This window comes from Musa acuminata, chromosome BXJ2-1 (assembly GCF_036884655.1).
Source record: "Musa acuminata AAA Group cultivar baxijiao chromosome BXJ2-1, Cavendish_Baxijiao_AAA, whole genome shotgun sequence".
Lineage (NCBI taxonomy): Eukaryota > Viridiplantae > Streptophyta > Magnoliopsida > Zingiberales > Musaceae > Musa > Musa acuminata.
In genome coordinates, this window is record NC_088338.1 from 5,236,278 (window position 1) to 5,249,162 (window position 12,885).

At 38.3% G+C, this 12,885-nt stretch overlaps 1 protein-coding gene across 5 annotated transcripts; it reads left to right on the forward strand.

Moving 5' to 3' along the window:
• Positions 1-190: 190 nt before the first annotated feature.
• LOC135584049 (U-box domain-containing protein 62-like) lies at positions 191-10,346 on the forward strand. Of its 5 annotated transcripts, XR_010481596.1 has the most exons (10): positions 191-802; positions 894-1,170; positions 2,779-2,860; positions 4,261-4,318; positions 8,312-8,400; positions 8,512-8,607; positions 8,689-8,759; positions 9,571-9,708; positions 9,788-9,832; positions 9,927-10,346. XR_010481596.1 is itself a non-coding variant. In XM_065092588.1 (9 exons), the coding sequence occupies exons 1-8, from the start codon at positions 361-363 to the stop codon at positions 9,695-9,697; spliced, it is 1,242 nt and encodes a 413-aa protein (XP_064948660.1). In that variant the 5' UTR covers positions 191-360; the 3' UTR covers positions 9,698-9,708; positions 9,788-10,346. The 5 variants fall into 5 exon arrangements, 3 of the variants coding, with proteins under 3 accessions (XP_064948660.1, XP_064948663.1, XP_064948662.1); XR_010481597.1 differs by having other exon boundaries at positions 9,558-9,708; positions 9,788-10,346; XM_065092588.1 differs by having other exon boundaries at positions 9,788-10,346.
• The last annotated feature ends 2,539 nt before the right edge of the window (positions 10,347-12,885 follow it).

A 12,885-nucleotide genomic window follows, 5' to 3' on the forward strand; every position in this document is an offset into this window, starting at 1 on the left:
TTCTTAGTTTTGGAAGAAAGAATCGTGAGTTTTTCCAATTAAATCGGTTCGAATTAGGTTTATGGGATGAACCGGTTCAAAATGCGTGTTTACGCACTCCCTGAACCGGCCATTTACCTATCGAAATACCGTACCTCATAAACGGTCATGATCTTTTTGTGCGAATATTAAGGCACCTATGACGACGACTGCCGCCGCTTTCGATCCCCAACAGTGGAACAACCCTTCATCCAATCCGCTGCAATGTTCGGTTCTTCCCCTAAACGCTCGTTCCCGATCCCAAATCCTCTCCCAGGGCGCGATTTTTCGTTGGATTCTTGATGGGATCCGATGTGCTGTAGCTAGGGTTTCCCACCCCCCATGGCGTCTGAGAACGGCATCGCCTCCGGGATGGTCTTCCAGGGCGAGTCCTTCCCTTTCTCCCGCGGCGACGGGGAGCCGTCGGGTCAGCGAACCGTGAGGCCTGCCGGGTTTCCCGGCGCAGAAGGCGATAAGATTTTCTCCGGCGAACGCGACGCTCGATTTTACCGTGACCTACACCGCCCCCCTCCGCCGGGTCAGAGCTGGGGCGGCTTGGTGGACGGCGGGTCGCATAGCGGCGACGGGCCCCACGGCGAGGATGAAGAGGACGACGAGGAAGATGGCGATGATGACGACGAGGATGTTGATGACGGAGATGGCTTGGTGTCCTTGGAAGAAGGTAACAATAAGGTTAACTACAATAGTAGCGGTAGTGTACAGAGTAGCTCGGAGAAGATCTGCGATGAGCGGGCCATTTCGCAGGAGCATCACTCATCTTTTGGTAAAGCGCAAAAGAAAATCCCCACCTTTTTTTTTTAATCAAATCTTTGTGTTATGTTCCCATTCTTAATTGTGGATGAGTTGGTGTCTAGGATCTAGTAGAGGAGTCTTGCTGAAGGATGGACTTGGAGGGAGAGGGGGCTTGGTGGAGCAACAATACCAGGAGGGCCGGATGGATGGCTGCGAGAATGCTGTTGTGGTCATGGAACCTGAGCCATATTTCACTCATGTTTTACATGGGGCAGATGAGTCCTCTCATCATAAGGAGCTCAGAGGGGAGAATGGTTGTGGGTTCAATGGAAGAAGGGAGGTCGGGTTAGCTGCTGGGTACTGGGAGACTTTGAGGACACAACTATCAGATCCTATAACGTGAGTCTATAGTTTCTTTCCCTTTTTGTCAAATCTCAATTTTCCATTAGTTTCTTGGTTTTGTTCCTAATGCCTCTGTTCTTCAAAGTGCTTTTATTGTTCTGCTACGATAATCAGCTAGTCTATGGGCTTACTCCCAAATCGTGATTTTTGCACTTTTTCAAATTGTTTGTTGCTTTTTGGTTTATATAAACTTGCTGACCAAAGGTTACACTGGACAAACTTATTAAAACTTGTTTATAACTCACTGGCCAACGAAACCAAGAAACTAATGGAAAATTGAGCCTCACAATGAGCAAATCACCATATTTTTTTAATTCATTAATTTAAGCTCCTTATTGGCCATTAAACCCTTAACAAAAAATCATAGAAAATTATCAAAAAAATTTGACATTGACACATGGCCGTTTTTATTTAGGAGTTGAAACATAAAGCTAAATTAACTATTTTGATTGTGGCAGTGCTTAAATTTGACTCTCTTTTTTTTTCGAGGATGGACTATGCTATATAGGTGGACCAAACTACCCCTGAAAATTGTTAAGGTTGATGTCATCTTTCATAGATTGGGTGAGTGGGGCCTATGTATGTAGACAGACAAATAAGGTATGTGAGAGACCGCATCAATCCTGAAAAATTCAGAGTGATTCGGCCCATCTAAGTAGCGCTTTTATACATTATAGTTAACTGAAGACCCTGCCATTGCTTTTGTAATAAATCTAAGTGACACCACATTGCAATATGAGAGATACTTTAGATTCCATCAATGGAACAATCATGTATTAATTACGATAAAATGAGTTCAGTTTGGTCCTTGAACTGCATACTGTGCAGTCTAGCCATAATTTGATTGTTAGTTAATTCAGTAATTTGCGTGATTAATTGGTGAAATAGACTAGATCATTTATTCACTTCCCAACATGTTATATGCCTGGCGCCTCCTGCAACATGGGGCTTTGCCGGCCAGTATATCTTGGACATTGTCACCTATATATGCTGCCTTTGTAACGTGGTGTGGTTGGCATGGTAGATATGTTATCTAGACAACACTCCTTTTTTTGTTTCTTCTCTCTATTCTATTAAAAGGCATAACAGATGAATAGAACTTCACCAGCCAATGATTCATTTTTTCTTCTCAGATCTCACTAGAATTCTTTTACCAGACTTATCAAAAAGAATAAAAGCTTATTAAAACTTCACTCGCCAACAGCTCACTTTGCCTCCTTAAATTCAACTAGAACTCACCAGCCTTATCAGATCCATTTGGGTTTCTGCTGTGAATTTTTCTCGTGTTCACTGCATGATTCGATAAAGTTGGTGGTCTATATTAATATCTTTTGGCAATTTGACTAACATATCTAGATATTAAGAAAAATATAGGTATGGTTTTTTGTGTTTTCACCCTTACACAGAAGAAGTGTTACTTTATTTCTAGATGTACTGTACCAAAGGACTTTTTAGAAAACCTTCTGTTTAAGTATTTAGACATATGCTAAAAATATTGTAATGTTGTCATGAGTAATTTATTGCGCATCAGCTAGCAAATGTGTATGCTACCAAGACTGGTTGCTACCTTTTGTTTTATTCATTTATTTTTTCTGCTGCCTGTAGGGGAACTCTCATGGATGATGCAATGATACTGTCATGTGGGCATTCTTTTGGAAGTAGTGGAATGCAACATGTTTATAAAATGGTAAGTTCAGGGTCACTTTATCGTTGTATATACTACCACCATAACTGTTTGTTTGTGGAGAAAATGTGATTTTTTTTCCATTTTTCAGCAAGCTGGTTTCTTTTCGTATTTGTCTTAATGGTTGGGCCTAGATAATTTGACCAAATTTAGGTTGTGATCCATACATTTGTTACTAGAAGGACATTCCTTCAATATTCCTGAAGGCCTAGATGTTTACTCATTCACAAAACTTATATTTCTCAATGCTCCCTTGGGCCATCCCAAGCTTGAATGGTTTGATGCAAGCTACGTCATCCATGCATAGGCCTCAATGGTCGGGCTCATCCCTGATTCGATGCACATGTGAACCTAATGCCCACTTGCGCGCTCGAGCCTAGCCCAACTTGCCGCTTGCTAAACCTACTAAAACTCAAAATACACCTTAGCACACGGTCAGACTTGATGCGCCAACAAACCCAAATGTGCCTAAGAACCTGATGCGTGCACCTTGCGTTTGGCCTGAAGCACACCTAGGCACGTTGTCAGGCTCGATTTTGATGTGCCTGTGAGCCTAATGTATCAACCATGATGGTATGGACATGTGTTAATGTGTTACGGAGGTCAATAGATGTTGTCGTTAGAAGAGGTGACACATTAGTACTAGTGGTGTTGCGAGAGGTAAGAGGGAGACTTAAGAAGACTTTATTAGAAACTATAAAATATAAATAAAGATTTAAGAGCTCTTAATTTAATTATTGATATTGCCTTATTCAAAACTAAATGGCACCATTATGGCATGATGTTGTTGGTAGTTCTTTCTGTGAATTGTAAACAGCTGGAAAACATTTTGATATAACTCCATTTCTGAGAATTTGCACAAAAAACTGAATCCTGCCATTAAACTAAATCATTACTATTTTTTAAAATTATGTTCCTGAATTCTTGAAGACTTGAACTATTGGTGTCTTGAGAATTTTGTACTTAAAATACTGAATTCTACTCGTAATCTAGAATAACTATTATCCTTCCTACACTATCTTAATAGTATAGGAATACAAATACTTTCTTTGTGGATCTTTTGATATTTCAACTTTTGAGTCTGAGTTGGCAATGGCAAGAAATTGGGCATTCATGTGCATAGTGAATCTTAAATTATTTTATGCTGTACCATAGGTTTTTGAAACTGCTAAAGACAATTTTTGGCAATTTATTTTTTTTAAAATTATCTAATTAGTTGAGCACCACAATTTGATCCTTTACCTAGCTACTTTTGCAGATTTTTGTGTAATGTTTAATGTGATAATAAGAGAGTACACTGCATTATTTTGGTCCTATTATAAGCTAATACTATAAAGTTCATGTTAGTTGTTTGTGAAAAATGATTATTATTTTAAAAGCTTTTTCCTTGATTCTATATGCAGAAAGCTTGTTACACATGTACTCAGCCTATATCAGAATACTCTGTCCGACCAAACTTGAGTAAGATTCTAATTGATGCTTTATATTAAGAAATATTAACCAAAGGAAATGCTGATTCTTATGCTTCTGTCACATTTACTGTGTTCATGTTTTTTTATTTTGAGCTATACTCACATGTCATATATTTCCTTTATATGTTGTTGCAATATGCATGGGGCGTTACAATTTGTCAATCATTACTTGCATCTGTAACAATATATGACATTGTTTCCTGGTTCTGTTTCCACTGGTAGTGCAACTTTTCTATATCATATATTTATTAAATTTAATATGAAGCCGGAATTAGTTATGGCCATAGTTACAGTTCGAATGTTAGAATTCGGTCGGTACAACCCACCTTGATAAGCCATTAATGCACAAGTTTCAGCTCAATTGAACTTTACTAAATGTAACCAACAATAGATGGAACATGGAACTTGGGACTAGTGATTTCAATAGGCGCTTGGGCGCTTGCCTAGGCGCTCGGACGAGGCGAGGCCCGAGTGCCTCGCTTCATTTCTAGGCAGTGCGCTTCAAAGAGGCGTTTTGCGCTTCGGGCGAGTGCCTGGGTTAAACTAGGTGACCGAACCAACGTTTTAGGTCTAGTTTGGTCTTCGGTGCTTTAGTTGGTTCAATCGAACCAACTAAAGCACCGATATCAGCCTTCCTCTTGCGACTTCCTAACCCTAAGCCCGCTCATCGCTGCCACTGACACTGTCGCTGTTGCAGCCACTATCATCGCTCATTGCTCCCACTGCTCGTTGCTACCGCTGTCACTGCCGCTGGCATTGTCGTCGCTCGCCGCTCTCGTTGTTGCTGCCGTTGCCACTTCTCGCTGCTGCCACTGTCGCCTCTCCCGCTCCCACTCCCGTTGCCGTTGCTCGTTGCTACCTCTTCTCACATCGACTCGATAGTATACTATTAACAGTACATTAACAGTATACTGTTAACTGTATACTAATAACAATATTTTTTATTTATTAGATTAATAATATATTATTTTGATTTTAATATTATTAATTTTTATTTAACTAAGTATATTTATTAATTATATTATATACTTTTATATTTTAGCGTCTCGCTTCGCTCGAGCGAGCGCCTAGCGCCTCAGACGTTTTTGGACCTTGGTGCCTTTTGGCGCCTAATGCTTTTTAAATCACTGTCTGGGACTAGTATTTTGAGCTAGCTTTAGTATCATATTTGGTTTTGACATTATCAATATAAGGATAATAATTTTATCACAAATTCGTAGGATTTTCCTCCTATGGACGAACTTTTTTCGTCAAGGGAAGAAAGATCCCTTCAAGCGAAATTAGAGAAGGATGGATGAGAGACAGAGAAGGTCTCTTAAGAAATATAGAGAGGTAGCATTGAGATATCAACTGTCATTGATTCTAGGGACTAACGATGTCATGTATAAACACTTCCTTGTCCCTCTCCTATTTTAAACCAACTAGGATTATTTCTTTAAAACAACTAAAGCTAGTTTTAGTATATGTTGGATTAGTTTTGCTAGTTACACTAGGAAAAGTGTAAGCTCCTTCTCCTACTATGATTCCAAAGGTCTCTTAATGGTACTAGGAAATCCCCAGGCAGGTAGGCTAACAGGGACTTGATTGGGTCTTCACTCATCTAGTTTGATCTTTGTTTCACGTGGTCTACACAGTGGGACCTATAAACGGATCCATTCAAGTGCTCTGTGGCCTGGAAAAGTGACTAGTGCAAATTTGTGCAGAATGTTCTAAACTATGGCTGGAACTAGAGAAGATGATTTCTGACCAAAGGAAGGGTCTTTTGTCAGCTGAATTTTTGCATTGTAACTCCTGTATGTTTCATTATTTCTTCACTTGATTCATGCACAAGGAAACTTCGTATGACTGAACTTTGGCTTTCAATCTTATTTTCTTTTGTATTTGTAACTTGAGCAATTTCCTTCCTGACAAGGGAGTAGTTTTAAGCTATGTGGAAGATTACTTGAGAATAAAACTGAAGAGTTAACTTTCTTTAGGCCCTAGATTATTTGGCTAATTTTTGTAGAAGGCACCATGATGTCACATATCTATTGACCTTTTCAATATGAACAATTGGTGGCTGAAAATTAGGCTTATAATAGCAAATATTATTAATTTTCATAAGCATATCTTTTACCGAGCTTACCATTTTCTGGGGCTTGTTTGAGTGTAATTTCATACGACTGCTATAACTTGGCTAATTTCATCCTGCAAAAGAGTAATTGGATTTTTCGAATACCTACAGAAATTGATCCACAATTTTTTGTTTTTTTATGCTGTGTTTTTCAATACCACAAGATATCAATCGTATCCTACCACTCTGTTATAGTACCAGTGTACCATCTGACCATCTGGACCAATATATATGGAACACTTTTTGAGTATATTTCCTATTGGTGTACCGAGGAGGCATCTTGTACCATCAGTGTGAATTGGTCCAATAAGGTTCCAGTAAGTATACCATTTCTGATATTAAAAACCTTAGTTGATATACATTAACAGAAGATAGAGCTCTGATACACATTGTCATTAAATGAAAATTAAACAAACAATTCATGCCAAATTGTCGGTGGACCATACCAGGAAATTTCATGGTCAACTTATGCAGCACTTCATTTATTTTCCATTATTCTTAAATGGAAATAAGACAAATAATTTATGCTGTAATGCAGGTGGACCATATGCCTTGTTGAACATTTGTTCCACAAAATTTCATGGGCAACTTATGCGACACTTCATTATTTTTATTGGGAAACCTATGCAATTGATACCATACTTGGTGAGATTGTTGGAAAGTTGTATTCCACTCAGTCTGTACCCACAAAATCTTGTCCAACCCGTCTAAATTTGAACATGTATCTTTAAAAGTGAGTAGGTGGTCAGAAAGGATTTGTGTAGCCAACCCTCAACAGTGCAGCTTAAAGTTTTCTTGTTCTTTCTATTGTGTTTATGAAGCACTTTGTCATACTTACCTTTCCTTTTAATAACAATAAAATGTTTTGCAATTTCTAGGACAAATTTAAGCTATTGGCACCACTGTGGTTATCTAATAACTATTTGTGCCCCTTTGTTCATGCCAGACATCTGCTTTAACGAGTAACATATTATGGATAGAAGAAATTAACGAAATTATTTATTAGAAAAGAGTAAGCCAATGCTAGTGCAGAGGGGGAACTTTTAAAAGTGGTAAATTTTGTTTGTTTACTGCAGTATATTTGCATTTGTAACCACTTTCTCTTTGTATAAGAACACAACTAAGCAAACATTACAATAACAAGTGTAGCATGAAGAAACTGTTGAGTTACTATGGAAAAGAGTAGTTAGGAACTAAAATGAAACTAAGGTGGTAAGTTATTTTTTCTAAAATTTTATTCACTGTAATGTACTTTCTTCTTGTGATAATGTAATGAAGAAATCAGTATAATCCAAAGTCCAACTTTCTACATACATAGGGATGAGTGTTTTTTTATCTCTCTTGAAAGATAGAAAACCTTCCAACCTGCTAGTGTTCATCGCTGATATGGGCTTAACAGATGAGCTACATTAGGATTAATACATAGAAAACAATAAGCCAAGAAGTTATTTGATAATTCAGTGCATTCACACCAGATATGGCAGGTTCACTTGATCTTAAATCTCATGGGTACTTGTTTCAGCTACAGAACTTTCCATTGTAAATATGAACAGATATTGGTGATCCACTGCTTATGTGATTGTTTCTTTTTCCCAAAATTGAGGTCTTGGATGTTTCCTGCTTTTGTGTGCATTCCAACCAAAATATTTATTGCATACAGATTTATATTATGTGCTAGAATTGTTGGTGAGCTCACTGAACAATTACAAGGGTATCTGTAACATTTTTCCTGACAGAGTACTGCCAGTAATTTCTTCATATTGGTGTTCGTTTCTAGATTTGATTAGATGCAGTTCGATATGTGCACATTGTGTTTGCTTCTTGCTAATTCGTGCAACATTCTATCTCATTTCTTATTTCACTTCTCAGCTCTTCGTGCCACTGTTCAGGCATTCCGCAGGGAAGATGAATTGCATTTGTTTAAAGCAACCAAGAGAAAAAGAGAGAGGTTTGAGCAGGTGGGCATTTTTGTTCGGTACAGTGGTGCATCTTATATGATTTAGATTGTATTTCACATAGCGTGATGTTCTGTCCTCCTTTTAAGATATTTTCTTCTATTGATTATGAAGGAAAAGTGCAATCACAATGATTCTTTTTCCATGGATCTTTCTCGTGGTAAAGGTGTTCAATTTCCATTTGCTGTATCTGACAAGGTTATTATCAAGGTGAGATGATGAGGAGTTTCATGAGTTGGTTTGTCGGGCTCCATTATTTTCATATTTTTGACGTAAAAGGAATTTCTTCAGGGGAACAAGAGGACTCCACAAAGGTTTGTTGGTCGTGTAGCAGTTGTGACAACGCAGTGCTTGAATGGATGGTCAGTTATCTTAGAAGTTATCTTTGTTTTTGTAGATCATAATATATTATTTGTGATCTATGATTATCTTTCTGGTGACTATCAATGATAATGATCTATACTTTTAACTGTTTTTCATGCTGATCAAAACCATGTTGCTGATAGAGGGAGAGAGGAGGATACTCAGAAGACGACCTACACATAGGTGTTAGGCTTTTCTTTGTTGCTATTCTTAGTTTTAGAAATTTTAGGATTTGTCACATATTTTGAAACCTTTCCTAGGAAGCAAGACTAATCATGAGTTTCTGGTGAAAACTGGTTTACACTAGCTACACAAATGTGAAAGCTAAGCCTTTTGCTCTTCTCATGTTTTCCTTTGTTAGAATACATAAAATTCTGATCTGAGTTAATCTTCATCCTTTTTATAGTGTGTATTATGTTGATTGGTGGTGAACATGTAGTTCATCTAAAAGGATATGCACGAAATAATCTACATATAATATGAATTGTAACTCTTCAATGGACATGCTTATCATAGACTTGAACAAATTGATTAGACTCTTCAAATGCTTGATAATAATTTAAGTGACTATATTTATTAACTTTAATTGTAGAGTGCTAGTATAGTCCCTTCCGGGAAGTATTAATTCTGACTTAGAAAATAAAAGGTACAATAATCAATTCATGGCACAAGCCTTTTTTACAAATGATCCAAGGATCTTTTTTCTTTATCTTCAGTTACTGCTTGGTATGGGTGAGAGTGCCTACTTCAAATAATTAAGTGCTTACAATGATGGGTGAAATTGATACCCATTTAAGTTGTCATATACAGGTATGTCGTGAAGACATTGGACAATGCTGAGAGTGTCAAATTGCAGTATCGGTCGTTAGAAAAGCTTGTGGATGATCAAGGTCCCCATATTATCTCGGACAAAGCTCAGACCCCAAACTGGCTGTAAAAGGCTATAAGGTGCTTCAGAGAGAAGTCTTTTTCTGATTTTGCTGGTCAACTATATTGAATATAAAATATTTTGTATGGTGTACTCCAGTACACTGGATAAGCTTTCTTGCAGGCTTAGCAAGTGTTTTCTGAGGTTGGGCTCCGTAACTCATGTAATTATTTCTGCCAGAGGAATCCCACAGGAAGCCTTTACAACAAGCTCACATATTATGTATCTGACTGATTAGGTGATTGAGTTCTGCAATTGGGTAGACATCATCCAATTTGGTCAGAAGCATCTCTATGATGGGTTTTACTGCATCGCTGCTCATGAATCTTTTTGTAGCTACATTTTAACGTGAGACAAGAATACATGATTCGCCAACACTGCAGTGGCTCAAGAAGCTGTTATACCAAGAGAATTGTGTACTTTGGAATGTAAATGTATGAAGTTCTGTGATCTGTTGGAATTTCTATTTCTACCGCCCTACAACCATCTTGTATTTGGTGGGTTGTAACGTTGTAATTTCAATGAACTCATGTGTTGGTTATTCCTCGAGTTTGGGTGGCACATTTTCTTAGTTTATGAGTTTTGTATGGTGAAGATCATAGACTTGTTGTATCAACCCCAATTTGAGCTATAAGAAGCAAATATAGAAACTTGTTCATGCTTATCCTTTCTAATATGCAATCGAGAGTATATGCCTCTTAGTATGGTACCCTCCCATAAGCAGATTTGACATCATAATTGTGGATATCTGTTAAATCCAGGAAGTATGTACCTATTTTAAGTTGTTTAAAATCCTGCAAGCATTTGCCTTTCTAATATAGGGTGATGTACATCTGCAAAATTTATTTGATGTAAATTACATGTGTCCCTAAAAGCTATTGATTTTTGCACTTATCCTCTTAAGTTCAAGTGGTGTGTATATAGATATTCCTACCGAAAAATTGCATGCCATTATAGCTTAATTCTGCTAGCTACATTTAGTTAGTTAAAATTTTGATGCTACCAATAACCTTGAAGTATTAATTATGATGTTAAAACATTAAAGATATTTTTTATTTTAAAAATATATTAATGTTAATCACAGTTAAAAGTGGTTAATGTGGGTTTTCTGAATGGATGTTCATGATAATGGTACATGAACGTTTATGTATTAATCAAGGAATGTAATCTGACATACGTGGGCTAATTATATAATATCCCATATAGTTAGATCTCATTAGTATTACGTTCCTTAAATTTAATAAATTTATATTATAATTCTTAACTATAAAAGTAAAATATCTAACTCCATTTTTTCTAACGTCCTTAGGTAAAAATATAATTTCAATGTTCTAATTATGTTATGGACGATAACGCCACTAGGGGCCGTAACAATTGTGTTGGCGTCGACACGAATGCAGAGCAGCCTCGCTCCGCATCTGCATCGGCATTAACACAAATGCAGAGCGGTAAAAAGGCGATAGTTTGTTGCAAGCCAGATGCGACCTTCCTTTATTGGGCCTGCGAAGCGTCTGTCCATAACACCAACTTCCTTATGGCTCGCCAAGTCACCTATGCCGCTTGTCACTCCCCCGACATTGGTTGTCACATCTCCAATGGAGGTCCGTAGCGGGTCCGCCCCTTTATGCTTCTTACAATCATAATCCTACTACCTCTCCTTTGTACTCCATGGCCTTCTCACCCTCTAGGTCCTACCTCTCTACCTCCAAGACCATGGCGTGCCTTAGGCGAAGAAGCTTGTAAATCCTCAATGGACGGCGACAAAGTGGGAACACAAGGTGGCGACCACTATGGGTTTGCACTCGGTGACTTGGGTGATCCGCGATATGGCGATGGCAATTAGCCTCATAGACACTCTAGAGCATGCCTCTAGTCGTTGGAGCGCCGCCTAATTGCCCCTTTCCATTGTTGTTTCCTGCTCCTGCAGCTTGATGGTGAACTACAATGCGACAACGAGGGCCACCCTTAGTGCGAGCCAACCATGCAAGCCGCCGCTTCCACACATCATCAGCCACTCTGAAACCCCATCCTTTGGCTCCAGCCAAGTAGGACAGCCTCCACCCTCTCCTCAACCACCCCGCGTCGTTGCTTCATGGTCGTTTGTTGAGGATTTGTAGGCTTCTTTGCCTGAGGCACCACTATGGACTCAAAGGTGGAGAGGCAAGTTCTAGAGGACGAGGAGGTTATGGAGCAACAAGTGAAAGCGGTAAGATCAGAGTCGTAGGAAGCATAGAGGGGGCGGAGCCATCGGGGACCTACACTAGAGATGCGACAGCTAGTGTCGAGGGAGTACAAGTGGCACAAGTGACCTAGCGGACATGGTGAGTCATGAGAAAGTTGGTATCATGGATGGATATGTCACAAGCTCAATAAAAGAAGATTGTGTCCAGCTCGTAGTAGACCATCGCTCTTTAACCACTATGCATCTTCATCGGTACCAATGTAATTGTCATGGCTCCCAACGGCATTATCGTTCATCATCATCGAAAATATAATTGGAACATTAAAATTATCTTTTTGCTCATTATTTTCATGCTTTCATCGGTAAAACTGACGATGTTATGAGAAATAGAGTTAGATATTTCACTTTCATAACTATAGAGATTTTAATATAAATTTTTTAAGTTTAGAGATCGAGATGTTAAAAAGGTCTAACTATATACAGTAATCTATAATTAGCCCAATATATGTCTATAACGAAGGAAGTAGAAAGAGAAATGAAGAAAAGGATGTGAAAGTTGATGTTACAGATGGTCGATGTACGCCTTCAATAACTTGAAGAGATTGTTCTTCCGTTAATCACTTTTATGTTGTTATACAATTGTTTGGTTCTGTGTTTTGCTTAGTTTTCATATATTTTTCCTTAGCTTTGTAAGCCGAGATAGCCTCCAAGGTTGCACAACGATGACTCGTTGAACAGAGCCAAAACAGGCCATAACAACTTCTTTTTTTTTGTCTCATTGGTTGATTTATTCAAGCCAATGATATAGCTAAAGCATGAGCTATCTCAAACCTCTAGAACTCCTTGGGTGACACAAGATCGGATAGAGCTTTGAAATAGTATTGGTGATCGGTTTGGAACTCTTAATCTTGTATATAGAGCATGCATAGACCTATGGAGCAATCCGACACCCAGTTAAGTGACTTTTGTTCCTTTATTCGTTTTGCCTTTTAAATGTTTATTGAATTGCTTATGT